The sequence below is a fragment of the Vitis vinifera genome, chromosome 1, assembly GCF_030704535.1.
Source record: "Vitis vinifera cultivar Pinot Noir 40024 chromosome 1, ASM3070453v1".
NCBI lineage: Eukaryota > Viridiplantae > Streptophyta > Magnoliopsida > Vitales > Vitaceae > Vitis > Vitis vinifera.
In genome coordinates this window covers 682,484-705,751 of record NC_081805.1, presented here as the reverse complement: position 1 = coordinate 705,751, position 23,268 = coordinate 682,484, and the positions used below count along the sequence as shown (strand labels likewise).

General features: G+C 32.8%; 3 protein-coding genes across 6 annotated transcripts; 1 reads left to right on the top strand and 2 right to left on the bottom strand.

Moving 5' to 3' along the window:
* Positions 1–1,866: 1,866 nt before the first annotated feature.
* Positions 1,867–11,710, top strand: LOC100245694 (probable methyltransferase PMT5). The gene is made up of 10 exons (XM_059737361.1): positions 1,867–2,088; positions 2,430–3,306; positions 3,421–3,556; positions 3,778–4,018; positions 7,425–7,650; positions 7,833–7,995; positions 8,158–8,459; positions 9,556–9,688; positions 10,510–10,674; positions 11,382–11,710. The coding sequence occupies exons 2-9, from the start codon at positions 2,795–2,797 to the stop codon at positions 10,657–10,659; spliced, it is 1,863 nt and encodes a 620-aa protein (XP_059593344.1). The 5' UTR covers positions 1,867–2,088; positions 2,430–2,794; the 3' UTR covers positions 10,660–10,674; positions 11,382–11,710.
* Positions 11,711–13,609: 1,899 nt separating this feature from the next.
* On the bottom strand, positions 13,610–15,918 carry LOC109122935 (protein KTI12 homolog). Of its 2 annotated transcripts, none has more exons than XM_019221313.2 (2): positions 15,211–15,918; positions 13,610–14,748 (listed from the first exon to the last, which is right to left on the bottom strand). In XM_019221313.2, exons 1-2 carry the CDS (start codon positions 15,317–15,319, stop codon positions 13,775–13,777), a joined length of 1,083 nt encoding a protein of 360 aa, XP_019076858.1. In that variant the 5' UTR covers positions 15,320–15,918; the 3' UTR covers positions 13,610–13,774. The 2 variants fall into 2 exon arrangements, with proteins under 2 accessions (XP_019076858.1, XP_019076872.1); XM_019221327.2 differs by having other exon boundaries at positions 13,610–14,745; positions 15,211–15,347.
* A 40-nt stretch (positions 15,919–15,958) lies between these two features.
* LOC100264718 (uncharacterized) lies at positions 15,959–21,371 on the bottom strand. 3 transcript variants are annotated; one of them, XM_019221258.2, is made up of 9 exons: positions 21,168–21,371; positions 20,216–20,433; positions 19,739–19,853; positions 19,016–19,105; positions 18,587–18,751; positions 18,370–18,489; positions 17,730–17,840; positions 16,501–16,582; positions 15,959–16,410 (listed from the first exon to the last, which is right to left on the bottom strand). In XM_019221258.2, the coding sequence occupies exons 1-9, from the start codon at positions 21,297–21,299 to the stop codon at positions 16,346–16,348; spliced, it is 1,098 nt and encodes a 365-aa protein (XP_019076803.1). In that variant the 5' UTR covers positions 21,300–21,371; the 3' UTR covers positions 15,959–16,345. The 3 variants fall into 3 exon arrangements, with proteins under 3 accessions (XP_019076803.1, XP_019076776.1, XP_019076831.1); XM_019221231.2 differs by having other exon boundaries at positions 18,618–18,791; positions 21,168–21,370; XM_019221286.2 differs by lacking the exon at positions 16,501–16,582 and having other exon boundaries at positions 18,618–18,791; positions 21,168–21,370.
* Positions 21,372–23,268: the final 1,897 nt, after the last annotated feature.

The following is a 23,268-nucleotide window of genomic DNA, read 5'->3' as shown; positions in this document are numbered from 1 at the left end:
CGTTTTGCTGCATTTAGCTCAATATATTGATCCTTTAGGACCTTAAACCATCAGGTTATCATTGATACATGCTCTAATTGGACCTTAAATTGTCGTTCTTCACAGGAAAGGTTTAAAAACGGTCTTGCCATAAAAAATTATTTAGTTGCTAGATTGCCTTAGTGCAACCCCCACCCCCCCCACACACGCACCACCACCCCCACCACCCCTCCCCCCAATATTCTTTCTTTTCCTTCTTTAGATGCCAAGAGCTTGATGGGTCATGCCACCTTATCCTAAAGGTTGGGTGCCTTTGGGCCTGCGGAAAGTGTTCTTTAAACAACGAGAAATAGTTTCTACCTGAGAAAATATGATTGAAAATAGTTTTTAAGGATTTGTTCTAAAAATGGAGTGACTTTTTTAGAACAAATGTGAGTCTTTGTTAGGGTGTTAAAGCATTACCACTAGAATGATAACCAAATTGAGCCTTAATGACTTTCAAATATGATTGACGTCACTTCAACGAAATGGTAGCACCAGACGCACCATAGAGAAATCTTCAGCTAATCAATGTTGTCAGCCCTTAAATAATGGTGTCGTTGTCTTAAGAGTTGTGGGATCTTAAACAAATCACCCCACAAACATCACTAGAAAAAGAAAAGTGGAAAACTACCAAATCTTGAAATGGAGGTGGGCCAAAATTAAAATCCATTTTTTTGACCACTTCTTAGACCTACGAGAGCTTTGCTACAAATCAGAGGTATGTTAGATTCATTCGGATTGTAGATAGTACTTAGTAGTCAGATAGGGGACCAAAAGCAACTGTTTCCTTATTGGGATTCTCAACATTGCAAGCTCTGTGGAGGCTTACAATTGGCATCTCCAAATACCCATTTTCAAGAATTTGGGAGATCTCTTGAAGATGAGTGCGTGGTGGTGACGTGGAAAAGACAAAAAGTTCTTTTTTTTTTCTTAGCATAAATATTACTAATCAAAAGGGTTCCCATGTGCCACCTATTCATTACAGATTAAAAAAATAAAAAAAATAATGCCGTGTCTTTTTATTTTGTATTTATGTCACTATGTTGTAGTAGGTCTCAATTTTTAATATTTTAATCTAATTGTACAATTGAAATAAATGATACATTATTGTAGACTTGGAAATCACGTAATTAGTTTACATTTCAATAGTCAAATTTTCTTATTTGATAGGAAGGTTTTATTTATTTTAAAATTTTGGCGGTCTTTTATAGGAAAAAAGAGTTGCAAATTTGTATATATTTTCTTACTTTCTCCTCCTATATTTTTTTCATTTGTGTCATTTCATTCTTAAAACAAAAAAATAAGATCATAATGTCTTTTTTATTTCATACAAAAAAAAATTGTTGTCAAATCGGGAATATATGATTTGTCTTATTATTTTAAAATGTGACGATTCATGCTTTAGATATTCTTTGTTCTTTGTTTAAAAATATTCTTGATTTTAAAACACATAAAAAAAGAGAGAGATTTTTACGTTGTATATATATATATATATATATATATATATGAATTTTTTTGCTTTTTTTTAATTATACGTATTTTAAATTCACGAGGATATTTTTTGAACTCATTACGTGATTAAATGCGACAGCATTACCTAAAATTTATTTATTTTTATTTTTATTCCAACTTTTAGATTCAGATTGTTCAAAACTTAAAATGGATGTTGAAACCCTGATTGGTGACGTAGAGAACTGTCATTGGGCTGTCACAAATTCACAATTGCGCGTAAAAAGCTGTGACGGTAGCCTCCCAATATTTTTATAAAATAAGAAAATAATTTGAAAAAAATAATAATACTAGGGTGACAGTAACACTATAAATAACAATTATTCCCAGTGAACATACCGTGTAGAATATGATTTGGCTGTTGCCAGTCTCTCTATGTACGAGCCATTTGGATCTCAATTTCTATAATTTCACAATTTAAAAAAAAAAAAATTCAAGAGAAAAAAGAAGAAGGGAAAATCCTTAAAAACTGGTCTCACGGTCTCACCCACCCCTCCCCCAAACGACCAAATTCTCGTTTTCGTTTCTTCTAGATAGTTGTGAATCTCCACTCCTGAGGTACGCTCAATCCTCTGTATTTATTTTTAATTTTTTTTTTATTTTAGTGTTTTTTGGTAGTGTTTTTATCGTTTTTGAATGTGATCTGAGTTGATTCGAGTGCGAGATCTGGAATTTTGGTTGTTGGAGGTGATGCATTTTGAGTTCGTAATGTCCGTTTGGATGCCAAGAAAAGGAAGGGAAATTCGGGATGTGAACCCTAGCTTTGTTACGACATTTCGAATTTTTGTGTTTTTAATTTTTAATTTATTTTTTTTGGAGTCTTTTTTGGCGTTGGAACAGAGAGTTAGGTGATGGATTTGCAGTTGTTGATTTGGTGGCGTTTTGGTGTTTTGTTGCAGGTTGATCTATGCGGGAGGAGGTGGTGGGGGCATTCGTTTTGTTGAATTTTGTCGTTTTGTGATTCTGTGGAATTGTGATTTTTTGGCATTTGTTTGGATTGTGGAAATTTGAGTGAGGAGATTGTTGATCTGTAATCAGGGACTAGAGCGCAGGCTTCATGATCCGATTCTTGTTTGCTTAATTATGTAATTTCGATCTGGTGGTGGAAGATCAACCAGCCTGGGTGTGTCAAAGGCTTGTAAGAATTGTTTGTATGTTATGATAGGTTATGGTCTTTGCGGTCGTTGGAGATTTTGGTTAGAATAATAGGTTATTTTGTGAGACTTTTAACTTGACTGTTAAAAGGATTTTGCACAATTTGGACATGAGAAGCTCTTGGATCAATAAATTATCTGTCATTCTTGGTCCTAGACCGCCGGTCAGCTGGTTACTATTGTGCCTCATTAGCGTCCTTGCACTAATAGCAGTCTTAGGTTCATCTTCTTCAAATAGCTTTGAGTCTGTGACATCCATTCCGGTACCTGACATCTATACAAACTATAGACGGCTAAAGGAGCAAGCGGCAATTGATTATTTGGAGTTGAGGACTCTGTCTTTGGGAGTCAGTCGGCAAAGGGAGCTTGGTCTTTGTGGCAAAGAACTAGAAAATTATGTACCATGCTACAATGTTTCTGCAAATTTGTTAGCTGGGTTTAAGGATGGAGAGGAGTTTGATCGCCACTGTGAACTGTCACGAGATGGACAGCGGTGTTTGGTTCGTCCGCCCAAGGACTATAAGATCCCTTTGAGGTGGCCAGCTGGTAGAGATGTAATATGGAGTGGGAATGTAAAAATAACCAAAGATCAGTTTCTTTCTTCTGGAAGCATGACGAAAAGGTTTTATTTTCTTGATTTTGGCTAGCTAATCGTTAGATCATGAAACTAAAAAACTGTTAAATTCGCTTTGGTTTTTTTTTATCTTCTTTTACATATCTATTACATATTTTCTAGGTTGATGTTGCTTGAAGAGAATCAAATTGCTTTCCACTCTGAGGATGGATTGAACTTTGATGGCGTCAAAGAATATTCTCGCCAAATTGCGGAAATGATAGGGTTGGGAAGTGACTCTGAATTTCTTCAAGCTGGTGTAAGTCCTTTTCCTTTTTATATTTTTTTCTCACTTGTTGCTTTTTGAGGACAGCATTCAATTTAAGAGGCTGACATTTATTGAATAGAATTTTATACTTTCTTAAAGTAAGATTATTGGGTGCACACTTGAAGCAGCAAATATAACATGTTTTTTCTTTTTCTGTTTTTTGATTAAGGCAATACAACATTGTCCTATGTCTTTTCTCTTTTCTGTAACAGGTACGGACTGTACTAGATATTGGCTGCGGGTTTGGCAGCTTTGCTGCTCATTTAGTCTCGCTAAAGTTAATGGCTGTTTGTATTGCGGAGTATGAGGCAACTGGCAGCCAAGTTCAATTGGCCCTTGAGAGAGGCCTTCCAGCAATGATTGGCAATTTCATTTCGAGACAACTTCCTTATCCATCATTGTCTTTTGACATGGTTCATTGTGCTCAGTGTGGTATCATTTGGGACAAGAGAGGTACTTTTGAAGTTGTTGGATTAGGCATGGTTTCCATTATGATCAATTTCATTCATGGGCTTCCTTTTGAATAAAGAAAGCATATAACAACAATTTTCTGCATCCTCATAGGAGTTCTCTTACCTTTTTAGTAAAAACAGTAACTACTTTATTCCTTAATCTGCTGTTTGCTAACCAGAATCCTGAAAATGATTATTAGTCATTAAATTTTTGTTTATGGAATAGTTGTAATTACATTGAAAATGAAAAGGCTGATCTAAATACATGGTTAATGAACAGTAAGACTTAATTAAAGCCAACTCAATCCAAGGACAATAATAAATGAATCAAACAATTAATAAATAAAAAATGCAAATAAAGAAAGGTCAACTAACTTCCCTGTCTTTATTGTGTTAATCAAGATCCAATTATCAAGTTTTAGAAATTTGTTGATAGTAGTATAATGACATGAATTATTGTAGCTTTTGGTGAAATGGTGTGAAGAGGAATAAGATTGAAGATAGATATTACCGGCTCAATCTGTTAAAGTGAAAAATTGATGATAAGATTGACACTTGAAGGTTTTTTGTGGGAATAATAAGAATGATAAAGGCGATTGAGAGTTTGTGAAGGAGAACATCACAGAAGAAGTTCTGAAAGCTTTTGTGTCGCCTATACTGTCCAGTTTCTGAGTTTCTTCTTGAACTAACATTTAACCAAAGCTGACAAGAAAATAGGTTATTTAGATTCTAGAAAATTTTGATTTCAAGTTAAGACTTTAGTAGTTACTGTAAAACATCTTAAAGTACTTAAAAAAAACCTTAGGTTGAAAATGATAAGCTATGAATGTGCAGATTTCATGAACATTTTTTCATTCCTTTTCTTGTTGGAAAGATTTTAAGAATTAAATGGTATATCAAAACATTTCTTTAAATGGTGTGTGAAAACATTTCTTTATTTATTGTCAGAAAGTTGTCAAAGCGTCCTTCAAAATGTCTTCTGTAAAACATAGGAGAAATATAGTAGAAAGGAAGGACTATAAAGCTATGGAAGAGAGGGAAAAAAAAAGGAAGTTTGAACATTTGAAAACGCTTTTTTTCTCTTTTTTCAAGGGAAAAATCAGAAACCTTTGCAGTTGCCCACCCTAATTTTGTGCATAACAAGTGACAAAAAGGTAAGGTTGGGAAAAAATAGATTCACTTTTTTGGGTTTAAAGATCTAAGAGAGAGGGTTAAAGTTCTCTATAGGGACAGCAGTTAAATTTTGAATATTCATTTTAAAGATCAAGGTATTGCGCCTTTCCCCTCTTCCTCGTATTCTTTTTCTTTGTTCCCTTCTTTCTCTTTGCTGTCTCACATTCTTGATTGCAAGCTTGTCTCTATGCAATCCTTGGACCATATGTTTTTGTTCAACTGGCCTCTAAGACTGCCTTAGCTCCATGCTGCATCTTTGCTGTTTACTTAAACCAAATTGATTTTCATTCAATTCCTTTTTTCCATTTACTGCCTTCTAACAACTAACATGATTTTTACACATTTTCATGCCATTTCACAGTCCTTGTGCTCTAGTGTTGTCATTAGAAACAAGCCTAAGTGAAAAAAGTTAAAATGAGCCTAACCTGAAGGCTTCCTGATTTGTGTAGAGCTGCAAGTACACAATTATTTTCCCTTCTTTTTTTTTCATTGTGGACATTGTAAGTTATATATTGCAACTTGCAAGATTGAAGGATGGATCAATATATAATCAATTTCGTGAAGAATAGTAATGTAAAAAGAGGTAACATAGCAATTCATCAATATTATGGCTTTTGATGAAATTCACTAAACAAAATAGGCATTCACCATGGAATTTGCAAAGGTGGCATTTGGATGCAATTCTTGTTTTTTGTTTTTAAAAATAGAAACTTGTATATAAAATGTAGGAACTCTTATACAACAAGTTGAAGGAAACTTTTTTTACTTCTTTAAATGTTGAAAATTTTAAGATGTATTTTCAAGTACACAATGTATCTACCTACTTTTTGTATAAGAATCCTTCTATTTTATATAAGACTTTCTATTTTTAAAAACAACAAAGAGGAAATACATCCAAACATGCACTAAATTTTCTAACCCTTTTAACTGTAAGCTTTAGCTCCAATTTTCTGACTAGTATGCTAATAAATTTCATTATACCACAAGTCCCAATTTGTATAAATTTCTAACCACCACATTAAGATAGAAATTGTGTGCATGCATGTGCATGATATGCATGTGCTTTTGTGTGTATATGCGTGTGTATGTGTATCTTGCATGTACATATGCAAATGTAAGTTGTATACATATTTGTTTCTCTATTTATATGCCGTCTTCAAAGTTAAAAATTTCCAAGTTTGTTATTGTTCCTTTCCTATGCCCCAAAAGAAGGAAAAAACACGGGGAAGAAAAAAACTAATAAATTAGAGTTTTCATTCGTCATCATTCTCAAATAACTTAAATACAGGTCCATATACTCATTGGGACAATAATTACAATTAAACTTTGAATTTTCATGTAGGATTCTCCTCTCTTCTAAGCTTCAAATTTTCATGTAATCCTCTCTTCGTGTATCAAATTCTAGTCTTAAAGAACATTTTAACCAATAATTATAACTGTATTTTTTAAGAAAATTTTAAATTTGACTTTTTTTAAGAAAAAAATATTAGAAGGATCACAGGTGTTCATACCATTGTTTCTTGCCTCATATCATGCCTGTTTCTATATTGTAGGATATAAGATGTAATATAAATTGTAACATGTATTAAACTTATCATGTATCATAGTGTCATATTTTCCATGGTATCCTCAAACAATCCAGGCCCTACATACCCCAAAACCCCTCTACAAGGAGTGATCTCCTTGAAACTCCTCATCTGTTCCTGCCTCTCCTCCTACCAAAGCATCAGCTTCTTGATTGCTTTGCCTAATCATCCATCTCACTTGCCCCCCCAAGACTCTGAAATAGGTCTCTGGTCTCTTCATCAGATAACCATTTATTAAGAAACTCAGCATCGCTTGTCTGAGTTGTAACCAATAACATTTTCTGAATCACCCCCAATTTGACGGTGTCAAGGCCTCTACATTGTCTTCCCATAAACCTTCCAGTATCACTATAACCTGCACCTAAATTACAAACTAATTCCACTGGCTTACAGTTCAAAAAAATAATGTTCCCTATTAGATCTCTACCTTTAACCCTATGTGTCCATCTGTGAACTACTGAAGATGATATATTTACCATAGAAAAATATGTATACTAAAAGGTAGCCTTACCATTCAATGTGTGCATGCTTGCCCATATTATTTTTATTTTTTGGTATGTTAAATTATGCTGGTGATTTTATTGAATTGAGGTGGTGATGCCACTTGTGAATTTACATTTCCACTCTAACGATGACTTCATAAATCAGATGGGATGTTCCTCATAGAAGTGGACCGGGTGCTCAAGCCTGGCGGTTACTTTGTTCTAACCTCGCCCACAAGCAAGCCACGTGGAAGTTCATCAAGTACAAAGAAGGGAAGTGTGTTAACACCTATTGAAGAACTCACCCAAAGAATCTGTTGGAGTCTTCTAGCTCAGCAAGATGAGACTTTAATTTGGCAGAAAACTATGGATGTTCATTGCTATACATCTCGGTGAGGATTGTATTAATAAGTCACACCCTAAACCAATGCTAATCTTTTCCTTCTCTCTCTTTTTTGGCAATCTCTCAATTTTTTACTTTTTATTTCAATTTTTACTTATTTATTTATTTATTTTTGCTTTAAGTTCATTAACAGGATTTTACTTATGCTTTTGTTTCTGTTCGTAATTGTAGCAAGCAGGGTGCTGTACCACTTTGTAAAGAAGAGCATGACACTCAATCATATTATCAGCCCCTCATACCATGTATCAGTGGGACCACCAGCAAACGCTGGATTCCTATTCAGAACAGGTCCTCTGGTTTCCATTTGAGCTCAGTTGAGCTTGAAGTCCATGGAAAGTATTGTTCCATTGCAACTTCTTTTTTAATTTTTGTTACAATTGTTTTAAAAACGTTCAATCTCTATTTATGATAGATCTGCTTGAATCTATTCCACTAAGTCCGTTAATTACGTCACTGTGCTATGCACGTTTATTGATTCATTTTTATCTTTGCAGGAGTTCATCCTGACGATTACTTTGAAGACTCAGAGTTTTGGAGATCCTCATTAAGAAACTATTGGTCTTTGCTTACACCTTTAATTTTCTCAGACCATCCAAAGAGGCCAGGGGATGAAGATCCATTACCTCCATTTAATATGATCAGGAATGTGATGGACATGAATGCTCGTTATGGTGGTTTAAATGCTGCATTTCTGGAAGCAAAAAGATCAGTATGGGTTATGAATGTTGTGCCTACCAGGACCCAAAACACCCTTCCTTTAATTCTTTATCAAGGTTTTGCTGGTGTTTTGCATGACTGGTAAGATGTTAGTTTCAATTCTTTCTTGACTTTTATATCTAATTTGATAATCACAAGCTTTTCTGGCTCAAATTTGATCTAGAAGATTTATTGGCAATCCTTTCTCAAGCATACTGGACATAAGAAATGTTGCCTTTTTTTCATCTGAATCAAGATCTCTATGAGAAATTGTGGATTGAAATTTATTTTTATGAAACATTATCTTCCTGTGAAATAAATCTTGTGTTTTTGAATGATATTATGAGTAATCGAATAGAATGATTGGTGTTGGGTTTGATTACTTGTGCCTTTTTCTATATATATATATATATATATATATATATGAAAATTAGATCATAATGATCTTAAGCAAAAATTCCTGAAGATCAAGATGATGCCAAGTGGAATCTGTTTAGGATGGTAAACTTTCTGCCCCTTCCCTTTTTAATGGACATTATTAGTCAAATGGTGATAATGAATTAAGGCTATATTTGGTTCTGGAAAATATGAAGGAAAGAAAATAGATAGGAAAAATAGAAGGAAAGAAAAAGTAAAGAAAAATAAAAAATAGATTTAAAATCAATAAATTACTTTTATATGTTATTTCAAATTCATTTCATTTATTTTTCTCTTCTACGTAAAGATTAAATAATTTTAAAATGTATGAATTTCTAATTAATTTTAATTATATTTGTTTTTCTTTCATATTTTTCACAATGAAACCAAATCTGAGAATCATTTTCTTTAACATATTTTTTTCTTTTCTTTTCTTAATACTTTCCAAGAACCAAACAAAGCTTAAATGTTAGGGTTAATTCTCAAATTTATGATGGTTCTAAACTTACCTAAACTTCCACCAAATAAAAGTCAGTTTGGCACCTGACAAGTTTTAACCTACTATGCATGCATTTGATGTATTAGTTTGGAAAAAGGTTATCTCAAAGTCTAATTTGAAAAACCATGGATATGGATAAGTTTGATTTTATTTGTGTTTGCCATATCCTATAAACTCTTCTCTTCATTTGAAATTTTGTCGCAAGATCTAATTGAAATGATGTTATTGTTCTTACATTATGGGGAATCAATTCATTTCAATGATCTAGGAATTTATGCACAGGTGTGAACCCTTCCCTACATACCCTCGAACATATGACATGCTTCATGCAAATGGGCTTCTCTCTCACCTCACTTCAGAGGGGTGCAACATAATGAATTTATTGTTGGAAATGGATCGAATTCTCCGCCCTGAGGTATCTTTACTGTATTTTTACTTTCTGTCCTTTATTGCTTAGGCTTTGAGTTCTCATTGAGGATTCCATGATGTTGATTTTTCTTGTTCTTTTTTTCTGCTATTACTTGGAAAATGCCTATAAGATCTCTCTTAATTGTATGCCCTAATTATCTTGAGGTACGGTTTTTGATGGAAGGCTGTGTACCTTTCTCTCTCTTTTTGGTTTTTAACCATTCTCTTCAATTTAACTCCATGGCTACCTAACAGCCAAAACCTATGTTTGGTTCTTGGAAAATTTGAGGAAAAGTGTTGGGGAAAGAAATAAAGAGGAAAAATGGAAGGAAAGAAAAAGTAAAATAAATAAATAAATAAATTTAAACTTCGTAAATTATTTTTACATGGTTCTTTATACTCATTTTACTTATTTTTTTCCCTTCCATTTAAGGATTAAAATTTTTGAAAGAGCATAAGTTTCTGTACTAATTTTAATTCAAACATACTGTAAGTTATTTTAAAATATACAAGTTTCTAACTAATTTTTAATCATGTTTGATATTTTTTCATAGTCAACCATTTTTTTCCTTTTCTTATTACTTTCCTAGAACCAAGCATTGCGAAAAAATAAAAGAGAAAAGAAAAGGAAAAAAAGACAGAACTTGCCATCATCTGGGTTGACACAGTTTGATGGATTCTTTATTCTTGTGTGGTAGTTTACCCTAATCGGCTGTGCCCCGCTACTCGGTAACTCATTTGAATAGGTGTTTCTGATGCAAATGCTAATTCTTAGCTTGTACGCTGGACATACTTATTCTGATATATGATGCCATGGTTGGTTGCTAGGGATGGGTTGTTCTTTCTGATAACATGGTAGCTATAGAGAAGGCACGTGCGCTTGCTACACAGATCCGCTGGGAAGCAAGGGTAATTGATCTCCAGAAAGGCACTGACCAGCGGCTACTTGTTTGCCAAAAGCCATTCTTGAAAAAATGATTGGTTCAGCATCAGGTGATCTCACCATTGCGGAAGCTCCATTTTTTTTAGCACTGGTAATTTCTTGGATCTGTTAGCAAAATTTGAGAAATATTCAATTAACAAGATTAAGGTGTAAAAAACTTAAAGACAGACAGGTTTGATGCTATTACTCTTATAGTTCCCCCCAAAGTCACCCTATAAGCTCAAGCTCAGTTTGCATCTGGGTGTAGAAAGGTTTGGATTGATTTTGATTTCAATCTGTACAGGGAGATGTACCGTGTCACCCTATAAGCTCAAGCTTAGTTTGCATCTGGGTGAAGTAAGGTTTGGATTTGGTTTCAATCTGTACAGGGAGGCATACCGTCTAACAGTGTGTACTAATGGCCTCAGAATTTAGAAGAAATGCAGTTTTTTTTTAAGTCATATCTGGATCTAGTTTAGCTTTTTTAAGGCAACTCATTGAATATTCACTAAAAACAGTGAAAAAAAATAACACTTACATAATTCTTTTTAAATAAAGTAGTGTTAGGGTAATTCAAACCCGAAGAGGGACTTTACCCAGAATCTACCCTGTTGTGATGATCTGGTACACCCAACTAACTCCTGAGGAGCTATTAGTTCCAAATGTGGTACACTCATTACTGGTTTTGAAGATGGTAACTGATAAATTTGCAATCATAAACAACCAAGAATTCGGGTTTGTCTCAGAACTGACAGTTATGAACTTGTCTTGATTGCAGCGCGTGAATCATCTATCTTGACGACATCTTCATGTAATGTTATCTGCTTGAGACAATAGGGACTTGAAGATGGCCACAACTGAACCAGAGGTATGTGGAAGCTGTAGATTATAAGAATAGTTGCTGCACAAGTAGATGCAGTTCATTTTTTTGTCAAGGGCCTTTGTAGGAATTCATTCATCAATTTAAATTTTTTTTCTTTTTCTTTGTTTATTTGGTTTCTTTATTTCCTTAATGATTTGATATTGGAATCAGTCTTTGTATGAAACAATTAATGTTGTTGAAAGAATGGATGCTATGCAGCAGGAAAAGTGTAAGAATTTAGTGTATGATTCTTATCCCATTTTTTCTGTGTGTGTTGGGTTTTAGATTACTAGACTTTTAATTTCTCTTTTTCTAGCAACAAGTTTTGAGAATCATATTCTAAAAAATAATTTTATTAGAAATAAGGATATTTTTTATACATTTAAAAATTTTATTAAGGTTATATTTGGTTCGTAGAAAGTATTAAGAAAAGGAAAAAAAATTAATAAAAATTGTTTTCTTATGTTGGTTTATGGGAAATAAGAAAGGAAATCAAATTTGACTAAAAATTTATGTATTTAAAAATTATTTGATCTTTATATAATATAAAAAAAAAAAGTAAAATGAGATGTTAAAAAGCATATAAATTTAAATTTATTTTTTATCTTCTTTCATTTTTTTTCTTTCCATTTTTTCTTTATTTATTTTTCCTCATATTTCCTTCAAAATTTTAGGGAATTAAACATAGTTTAAGAGCATGTTTTACAGTATTTTTAATGAAAATGTTTTTAGTAGAATCATTTATAAATGTTTTTTAAGAAAATGCTATAACTGATTTTTCAATGCTAGAAGTAATTTTTCATATTTTAAGAAGTGTTTATTAAATTTTATTAAACACTTAGAGTTTATTTGATAGTGATTTTAGGAAGCAATTTTAATATGTCTAAAACTTAAAAAATTTTATCATTCAAATGTTACAAATGTTAGAAACATTTTCTAAAATTATTGTTAAACACATTCCACCTTTTAATCTAAAAATGCTTTTTAAAATCATTGTTTGACTTTAAAAGTGCGTTTGATAGTGATTTTAAAAAACGTTTTTAACATTTCTAATACTTAAATTATGAAAATTTTCAGGTATTAAAAATATTAAAAACATTTCCTAAAATTACTCGTGATTTCTAAATATCACATTTGAGGGAAAAAAAAAAAACTAAGCATCCAAATATCTTCTTTGAGGGTTGGAATGCTTATTTGGTGATGTTTTTAGAATGGGTTTTCAAAATGTTTTTACAAACGATTTTTTATTAGATATTTCATTAAAAATGTTTTATAATAATGCATCAACATTCTTGACTTATTTTACAAATTAGAGGATGAGATTTCAGAAATATTTTGATTCCTACTCCACTTACATGTTTTTTCTCATCATTAATGAAATCAAAATACCATGCAATCAATTGAAATCTCGAGTCATTTTTTATTTCATTTTTATCATTATTCTAATAATATATATTTTTTTATTAGAAATCAATTGAAATCTCAACAGTAATCCCGATACTAATGATGTCTTTTTAATAGTCTCCTTTAACATTTCGATCCTTTTTATAAAGCATTTTAAATTGTCATTTTTATAAAGCATTTTATTTTTATTAATCACTTTTTTCTGTTTCCATATTTCTTTAATATATCATTTTTATTATAAATAAATAAATTTAAATGACTTATTTATTATTATTATTATTATGTACCATATTTTTTATACCTCTAACTCATCAAGCCATCAAGCCACGGACGCTTTGATGTAAATCCTCAAAAAAGTCATTGAATATCCTGTCATTAAATTTATGGAAGAGAATATATATATATATATTTCTTACTCAAAAAAAAAAAAATGGTAAGCTAAGTTGCCCAACTTTGTATGGTAGGATATTGACCAACATAAATAGCAACTTTTACAAAAAGGTTAATTCATTAGTACAGAGATCATACATCTTTCATGCAAAAGACATTAGAATGTTTGCTGCTGAAGAGATGGAAACCACCAGATCAAACAAACTACCTTCACAAAAAAAAAAAAAATACACTTTAATATTTGATCCAATAAACCAAGTATGAGAAAATCCCTTTCCTTGATATATTTTTTCTTTTCCTTAAAAGAGCACTTTTCTGAACCAACCATACCTTAAAAATGCAAATCCATATCCTCCTCAATAACATTCCATCTGCTATTAAACTCACTTGGTTGCTTTTATATAACAAAATGATAATGAGTAATACAAGCTGGTAGTACTCCATATTTGTTAGCATGAAAAATAACTGGATCACATACCTGAGGATCCAAGCAAAATATCTATCACTCCCTCCTGTTAAGCACTTCCTAATTCTCTGTTCAAGTAATCCACAAACATTCTCTTTGCACTGTCTGAATCAGATGGTGGGGGCGGCCCGCTTAAGCTCGTCTGTCCAGTCAGTTTTATGAATGTTCGTCGCAGCCTTCGTAGCTCTGGCAGTCCAACTGATTTTGAGATATTGATAGGTGCTAATCCCTGGCCCAGAGAGATGCCATTTACAGGCCCTCCAACTGCCTGGGATTGTGCTTCCACAATAGCATTGATGATCTCCTGTGTTGCCCTGTCCATCTCATAGAGCGAATTGGCCTCTGAGAACCGGGCACTTTTTGTTGCTATTGTAGGCTGCAGAATTTTGATGTCTCGTGTTTTTGAGTCGGCCTTTTTTGTCAAGTATGAAACAGCATCTGAAATGGCAGCAGAGGATTTCTCTATCCCATCTCTAAATGGCCATAGTTCAAACAAGGGGGAATCCCATCGGTTTCTTCTATCTGGTTTCTCAAACCTTCTTACCAAATCTTCAAATATTTTATCATCATATGAAGCTTCTCCATTCTCGCTGCGTTGTTCATTCCATGTTCTACAATGGGATTCCTCTACATCACAAAACAGCACGCAATATCTTATACCTGCAGCACGAGCCAAACACCACAACTCGTATCTGTAACCCTTGATGCTGTTCAAGGAATCCACTATGATAATACTGTCTTTTGACACAGATCTATCAACTTCAGATCTGAGCACTCCTCTCAACATTTTTTCTTCAGTCATATTGGCGTAGCATTGATTGCGATCAAGATGAAAGGAGGCTTCATCAATTACCCTGACCGTCAGTTTGGATTCCGAGTCTTTTAGAGCTCCATCTAGGCAGACTGCAGCAGTTGACTTCCCACTGCAGGGTTGCCCACAAATCACAACCAGTGCCATTTGTGTGGAGATATGGGGTTTGGTCTGTGAGGTGTTGAGATGCTCCTTGGAACTAAAGCGTTCTACTGCATAGAATTAAGGTAGGGTGAAAAGTTGATGAGTTTGAATTCCTATCAATCCCAGCACTTTGTAACTATGAGAGTTCAAATTAGATTGCAAGGCTTGAAATAAACAGGTAAATGACCGGACTAGAGGGCGGAATGGAAGAACTTGTAATTTTACAAAATTTAAACTGCAATCATATCAAATTCCCAAATTTAATCCCATTAAAACATAATCCACACCTCCAACCTTCCAGCAGTTGAGAAACTACAATCTCATCAACAAAACAAAATCGATACGTTTAGGGCAGATTGCTCCCAGTCCAAATCAATTAAATCATCAAGCATGTTACATGTTCCAAGTTTCAGAAATGTTAACAATCTTCAAGATGAAGGAGTTCGTCATGAACTATGAACCATGAATTTCACGAAAAAAAACAAAAACAAAACAAAGAACATAGTCCCAAATTGTAAAGGAATAAGTACCAGTTGGCGAAGGAAGGGAGATTGTTGAATCACTCGCTTTCTTCTCCTTCTCCACGGTCGAGGAAGAGTGAGACCAAGAGGGATTAGGGTTTTTAGAGAGAACTGACATTCGGGTGATTTTAGGATTTATCTGGGAAAAAAAAAGTATCCGGTGTTCATGCGCCACACCGTAGTTATTATAAACCACGCTTGTTTTGACGACGTTTTTTAAAAGGTAATAAAAAACCAGCCCGTCTAAAAATAGTTTTTGGAAATAAAATTCAATTTATGAAAAATAGCAGTTTTTTTTTTATATTTGAAGTATTTTATAAAACTATATCTAAAATATTTTAAATTTATTCTAAAAATAATTTATTTTACGAACAAACCCTTAAAGAAAAATTATTTGAGATGCTTTCTAAACACTTCTAAAAATTATTTTAAAATTTGAGATATTAAAAATACCTCATTTTTTTAAGATAATTTTTTCGGAGATAATAGTTTTCCATGGTAAGTTTTTAAGACTTTTTATAAAAACTATTATTATTTTTTGTTTTTTAAAGATAGAAAATAACTAATCAATCCAAACAATACCTTACAAAACGGTAAAATAAAAATATAAAATATGAAAAATATGACAAATAGTAGTTCGTATTTTTCATCTATATCTGCAAGATTTTACATTTTATATAAAAATAAATTCCAATATTTTTTTTTTAACTAAAAAAAAAAAAAAAGAAGCCAAAAGAGATTTAAATTAAAAAAAATGTTTTCTAAATTAAAAATTATTTTTTTCATTAAAATTGTTCTCAAGATCCCTTTCCAAGTATACCTAGGTGTCCTCTTCGATACCCTCTTCCAAAATTGATTTCAAATCAAAGGAAAGAAAGATGAATGTTAAGTAACAAGTTTCTACCCAGAAACTGACTCCCAACTAATGAAATTTACAGAGGAAACAGTGAGGGGGGAAAAAAAAAAAGGCAGCTGCTACCCCATTGTTAAGTCATCTAGAACTTGGATGAACTTGGGTCTAGAATCCCATGCCTTCAAGATTCTGATTCTACCCAGAAGATGTTTGATCCTGACACTGATACATTTCTTGTCTTCATAGAATGAGACAGCCACGCCCAACTGGGAGTTCTGCAAACACTACAAGCTAACTGCTTATCGACATGCAAGCTCTGAAGGAATTTGTAAGAGCATCCTCGTTCAGATTATGACCTGCAGTAAATAAATAAATGATATAAAGGAGGTTGACATGGTTTTCAAAGAGAAAACAGGGAAAAAAGAAAGTGTTTATTAGAGCTTTGCCTATAAAAACAATCTTGTTCATCTGATTTTCTTCATTTTTCCATTTACGAGTTGGAACAATCTCATATATCTCCCTCACAGCCTGCCAATGTTCAGTACAGAAGAAATATGTGAATGATAGTATCAACAGACTAGCTTCACCACAAAACAAAGTATCTCCATTGCCGGCTTTCTCCATAGAACAAAGGGAATTTTATAACTAAACCACCCTTATTGGAAGATAAAGAAAGAACCGGGAAACAATGATTTGGATCATGAAGGCTAAAACAGTTTTTGAGAAGACCATGATAAGGGGTTTGCATGATCATATTGGATGAATTGTTCTAAGCAAAATGGGCAGGACCAAGGTTTTTTGCCCAAATTCCTGTTAGCACAATAAACTATGAAGCTTTCCCCTCAATGCAGATGGCAGTTGAATGGCTTGCATACAAGCACCATTTTGTAAGTATAGCAGTACATTAATGTTCTTGTCCCAAGCTCACTTAAACATCCATTTTCCTTATCTTTGCATTCTCCATATATTTCCATTTTTTTTTTCTTTCAAGGAATGGACTCCATAGTTTTCTTTATGAATCAGGAACCTTTAATCTTCAATCTTATTTGGAAGTCATGTTGATGGTTTGTAATACTTTTAGGCTTGGTGACTCATTGTCTATCTGTTCAATCTTCATCCTACGTGCTTGGGTTGACTCATGCAACCAATCTATAGTAATCTATTTACAAGTGACATTAGATATTGTGGTAATTGTGCCTATATATCTTAAAAGACATGTATAACTCTCACCTTGTTTAAGTTAAACATTTGCATAGCATCATTGATGGTCTTAAGCTCGTTACATTGTAGGAGCCCCTCATGGTGGCAAACAATTCTAAACTCACATTCACAATAAACTCTAGGCCAGGCTGCAATCTCGATAATATTACTCAGCAAGCATATCTAGCTATAAAAATCAACATCAGCGTAGCCTACAGGGTAGAAATCGACCTATGATGGACTCTCATATCAGAAATAGATGCTGAGACCTAGACATTATATGAACATGATAAAAGATAAATAAAAAATCGAGAGAGGAAAAAAAAACCAACAATAACAACAAAAAAGACACAAAGTAACTCAGAGACCAACTAAGTTTACAAGAGAGAAGGGAAGGGAAAGAAAAATCAAACCAGCATTAAATAAGTAACTTCTGATAATAAAGCAATTAATGACATTTAATATCAAAATTTACCTGCAATGTATGTAGTTGATCTGAGTCAAGAACACGTAAAACCCCTTTGCAACGGTAGACATCCATGCTATACTTCTTATCCCAAAGAATCTCCTCAAGCCACAAACGAACCTATAAAAAATTGTTAGACATTATTAACATGTATTGATGCAAATGTGCATTTATACAAGGATAAGATAATTCATTATGATGAGAACAAAAGAACAAAAGCAAGGATTCAAGATACAGAAATCAAAGGTTAAATATGCAACATGGATATAATTCTCTGAGTTAGTTAAGCTTCCACTAACATTTTTTGGGTAGGATTGTTAATGGATGTTCTATATTTTTGGCCAGAGACAAGGCTAACATGAGATGAAAATTTTTCAGACTTCACATTCATTTGGTATGAAAGTGATCTTATGCTGCTTGTCAACTGAACAGGGACCTCCTTTATCCAGGATAAAGGGCCTTAAGTGAGACTAGTAATTAAAACCAATTAATTATTTTTAAGTCTAAGCAATATGAGTCCAATTAATCGAGACCTGAGCGAATGGAAACTTAACTTTCAGAAAGCATGGAATAATAGACCAACTAGTATATCGTCATGCCAATGCACTGGAACATGATCCATAAGAGAGCTATTTTGCTCATTAAGTACCTTGTCAAGATCAACAGGCAGTGGCTCACTGATGCACAAAGTTCGAACATTACTATCATGAAGGTCCTTGCTTGATAGAGATTGATTTTCTTCTAATAATGCTTCTAAATGTGTGGCATGCTACAAAGAAAAGCGTGAGGGATAATAGTCAAACAAAGATCACAATGAACTGAGAACATGTACCAACAGATGATAAATGAAAATATGTATAACTAACTGGACGGTAAATGAAGATATATATGACTAACAGTAGCATCATAGGCCCGGCAGTCCAATATCTTAGACAAGTCAACTTGACACCGAACAGAATGTATGATGTTTGCCAGGGAGTTAATGTTATGTATCTCCTTCTCCAGTTCCTCCAGAACACCTCCAGATTCCTCTGGAGAAACCAAATCAACCTTGTTAAGAATTACAACATCCTACAACAAACAAAAAATTATTTTAAGCAATAGAAATAATTAGGCAACTCAAGATCCAGCATATAAATATAAGATGCAAAGGGATAATGGAGCAAAATAATGGCAGGGTAGGAAAATGTGAAACAAATACCACGTTGAACTAACTGGGGCAAACAACATTGATTCTACTAAAAGTATTATGTTCAAAAAAGCCAATCATGAGAATAAAATCAAATGAAAATTACCGCAAACGCTATTTGAAGAAAAGCTTCGGGAAATGAAGATGAACCATGATGTGAATTCAGCTGAAAACGGAGGTTTTTTGCATCCACAACCTATTTAAGCACCAAGACCATAAAAGATATTGAGGGGACAAGAGATAGCATGTTAGCAACACATGAAACAAAAAACAACTCAATTGTAAGATTACGCTCTCCTACATCATAAAACATGATTGATTATTATGTTTGCCACAAGGGCATAAACACAGAATAAAATGAAACAGGACATGTTTTAGGACATAAACATGGTCTACAACTACAAGGTATCTGAAAGTTGTAACAGAGTAAAAAAATAAAAATAGGAGTGTGCTTGTTACATAAATATATTGAATAGTAATCTAAATTGACTAAAATGTGCCTCAAAGTCTGAATTTTTCAATTGCCAAATCGACAAAGAGGAGAGAGAGAGTAAAAGTAAGGTAATGAATTAATCTATAGAAAATTTTTGGTACTAAAACAAAGAAAGCTCATAAATTACATCCTATTTCATTGTCTAACCCAAATCTATTTTTGGGACATGGCATGCCATGTTTGTGTATTGGATTTGACATAAGATTGGTTCATTAATAATGGAAATGATCTGAATACTTCAAATTAACCACTAAAAGACAACAGACTGGTGTCCTGATCATGTGAATGGGTCATTAAATTGGTGAAATATCATTAGAAAGAACTTACAAAACTTACAGTAATAATAGAATCAAGTCTGACTGAAGATTCCAACTGATCATCCAACCAAAGAACAGAAGCAAGAGGAGCAGGGTTTGCTAACCCAGTGGTCTCTAGTAAAATATGATCAAGCCTACAGCAAGAAAACAACATTTCAAATATCATTAATTTTTGCTATGGAATTTCTTAATTGTGCATATGGTGTGATATAACTAACCAAATCAAATGAAAAACTACTGAATTTCAACTGAGTTGGCTCCAGAAGTACACTGAGGGACTTGTGTGAAGGGTGAAGAAAGGGAAGGTTGTTTTACTACTTTTGTGTATGTAGTATAACAACATTCTACATAGATGAGTGAAACTGGCATAAAAACCATATGGAACAAAATCAATTTAAAAATCATACAAACTCTGTGGGGAAACACAGTTCTTTATTTTTTCTTGATAAGCAACATAGATGAAACTAAATAAGGGGTGGAATCATAAAGCTATCACCTTTCCTTCATCTGCACGAGTTGCTCCAGAGCTTGAACCAGACTATGCTTGACAGTGCAACAGATGCACCCATTTGCAAGCTCAACCCACTCTTCCACAAGTGCTCCATTGTCCCCTTCATTTATCATTGCCCTTTCTACTCCAATCTCTTCACCAAACTCATTCAATATAACAGCAATCCTCTTTCCGTGTTGTGAATTCAAAATAAAATTAACAAACTGAAATTCAAAATCCAACTATAAGTTGATGACCAGCCCATCAAAGAGAAAACCAATACCCTGAAAACATCAAAACAATTTAAAAAAGCTATGTAATTACTAATTTACTATTCTCAAAAGATCGGTGTAACAAAGAATAGCTCCTCTCTGAATGAACTCCCCATAATTCCATGACCACCAATGTTATCATCTCATCTAGACCAACCACCTACTTAGTTTAATTTGATAAAACACACATACCAAAAATCAACCTACTCTGAAAACCTTAGCCCTTTAATCCTCAACAGTTCCCCATGTTATGGGAAGGCTTTTGCTCCATTCCTACAAAAGAATACCTCACTGAATGACCAAGACTCAAACCATGTTCCATACACCAAATGGGACTCGACAGACATAGAAGATTCTGAAATCGAAAGATTTTAGTGGTTAGCACAAGGCCCCTGTGAGAGATTTCAGAAGATTAAATCCACCACCCATCCAACCATTTTTTATCATATTTAATGCGAACAGCTTCAGATATACCCCATTTCATCACTTCACAATCACTGTATTTCAAAAGTAGATTACAAACCAATACATATAATTCATATCAGAAACAGCACAATTGAGTGAAAAATGTTGGTTCATGTAATTTCAGACAATCGAAGCAACATGATAACAACTAGAATCTCCATTAAAAAAATTAATAAAAAAAAAAAAAAAAATAGGCATTGAGACTGGGGAATAAGACTTACAGTGGATTTGCCGGCGCCAAGATAGCCTGTGATGACGGTTACGCCCACTGAAACGTCGTCGTTTTGGGATTGTGGGGGTGTTGATTTGTTGATTTCAACTGCCAGCGGTGGATCTTCATCTTCCTCCTCCATTTTCTCACTCGATTTCTATCAAATCCCCTCTCTCGCGCTTTCCTCAGTCGGAAGATGTTTGTATCATTTCACAAAAATATTTCATTAAAAGGACCGAGATATTATGGGCCTCAGCCCGGCCCACCATTTCAGGAGATGGGCTTCGAGTCATTGATTATAGGTCAGGCCCATAACTCTCCGACCCGTTGACCATGAACAAGCCCACAAATTTTCGAAGATTTGACTTGACATTAATCGTATTTGTGCCTTTCGTTTGCAGTCAGAATCTGTCCATTTCTTTAGACTGATATTCTGTGCGCTGTTAAAAAGTTACTTTTTGGTATTATACCCCTTTTAACAATGAACTGTCAGACTGATATCTCTTTTTGGTAAATAAGTGAACATAAATAATTAAGGATATTATTGAGATTTCCACATTTTGGCATCATAATTCATAAATAGGAAATTTTCCATGAACTAACCAGAAACACACGACCTAACAGTAGAAGGAGTTGCATCACGAAACTTGTTGCAAGAGTGAATGGAGATTTCCATATTTCTTTACATTTTATTTCTTTTTTAGTGTTTTCCTACAACTAAATAAAACATTAATAAATTTAAGGGGGCAAACCTATTTTAGATTTAAAAAAAAAAATCTTTTAAATTATTATTTTCACTTCAAGTAGTATTATTATGTTAATTCACTAAATAGATTTAATATGCTTAATAAGATAAATTAAATCATTCATACATATTAAATCAAGTATTGAAATCTAAATCATGTTTTTGTACAACAAGTTTACGGTTTTAACCATATTAATGCTAAGCCAACTGGAATCAGATTCGTCTAGCTTTATTGAAGCCAAACAGACTTCTTCCCTTCTTCATGCTTTTTGAAGAATTCGTCTAATTGCCCTGAAGTTAGACGGATTTCTTTCATACATAAAAAGATGTCCAAATAGGTGGTCCAAACACATTCCTTCAAAACTTAAGTCAAGTAAGAGTATCTCTAACTATTTTGTAGGAAAGAGTCAGTGTATGTGCGCACGTACCTTATTCATGTTTTTTGAAGGATTTATATAAAATTGATGACATTATTACTATAGTGTTGACTATCTATGATGATGATTGTCCTTAGGACGGCTGAGAATTATAATAATTGCATTGTCCCTTGCAGATTTCCATCGCAGCCCAAAACTACTCAGTATGTTAGTAAGAAACCAAATAAAATTAATCATAACTTAAGAAAATAAAAAATTCACTATAAGAATAAATCAATAAAAAAGTCAACAAAGTTAATCTTACGTATAATTGATTAAGTGTTGTTTGAACTTTAATTGATTTGAAATACATATAATCATTCTAAACTTATCTATTAGACCATCAAGCCACTTGCAGGTTCCATTATGGTAGGCCTCCTTATATCTATGAAAACTATACGTGCCTCAATAATATGATGTGATTTATACTTTTACATTTTACCAATCAAATAAATTTACATCATTTTAAAAATTATATAAATATTTTAAATAAAATAATAGACTTTTTTTTAATAGTATATTTATATAAAGGATAAAGGAGAGGAATTAGTTAAATTTAGACCCTAATTGGTAATTAGTTTTTAGATTTTTTATTTAAATAAAATAATATATTTTAGGTGTTTTCAGCTTTTTTATGATTGTTTTAAAATTTAATTATATAAATATGAAGAATGATAAAAAAAATAAAACATTATATATAAATATTATTTTTAAAATATATTTAAAAGCATAAATTTTTTATTCCTGTTTCAATTTTAAAAGAAATTAATATCTATACACACATATATATATATATATATATATATATATATATATATAAATTATCTTTTAAAAATATAAGTAATTATATAGACAACTTTCCCTTTTTCATACAACACAAATGTCATAAAATTATAATTATTTTAAAACTACATTCCTTTCTCATCTCCCAAACAATATGATATCTATTG

What these genes read in the sequence shown, in the direction of transcription:
- LOC109122935 (XM_019221313.2), bottom strand. Translation starts at nt 15,319, where the DNA reads ATGTCAGTTCTCTCTAAAAACCCTAATCCCTCTTGGTCTCACTCTTCC. An exon ending in CTCCCTTCCTTCGCCAACTG is followed by an intron (nt 14,749 to 15,210) that starts GTACTTATTCCT and finishes AATTCTATGCAG; the next exon opens with TAGAACGCTTTAGTTCCAAG.
- LOC100245694 (XM_059737361.1), top strand. Translation starts at nt 2,795, where the DNA reads ATGAGAAGCTCTTGGATCAATAAATTATCTGTCATTCTTGGTCCTAGA. An exon ending in TCTGGAAGCATGACGAAAAG is followed by an intron (nt 3,307 to 3,420) that starts GTTTTATTTTCT and finishes CATATTTTCTAG; the next exon opens with GTTGATGTTGCTTGAAGAGA. An exon ending in TATCATTTGGGACAAGAGAG is followed by an intron (nt 4,019 to 7,424) that starts GTACTTTTGAAG and finishes TTCATAAATCAG; the next exon opens with ATGGGATGTTCCTCATAGAA.
- LOC100264718 (XM_019221231.2), bottom strand. Translation starts at nt 21,299, where the DNA reads ATGGAGGAGGAAGATGAAGATCCACCGCTGGCAGTTGAAATCAACAAA. An exon ending in CTCGTGCAGATGAAGGAAAG is followed by an intron (nt 19,854 to 20,215) that starts GTGATAGCTTTA and finishes TTCTTGCTGTAG; the next exon opens with GCTTGATCATATTTTACTAG. An exon ending in ATCAACTACATACATTGCAG is followed by an intron (nt 16,583 to 17,729) that starts GTAAATTTTGAT and finishes GAACATTGGCAG; the next exon opens with GCTGTGAGGGAGATATATGA.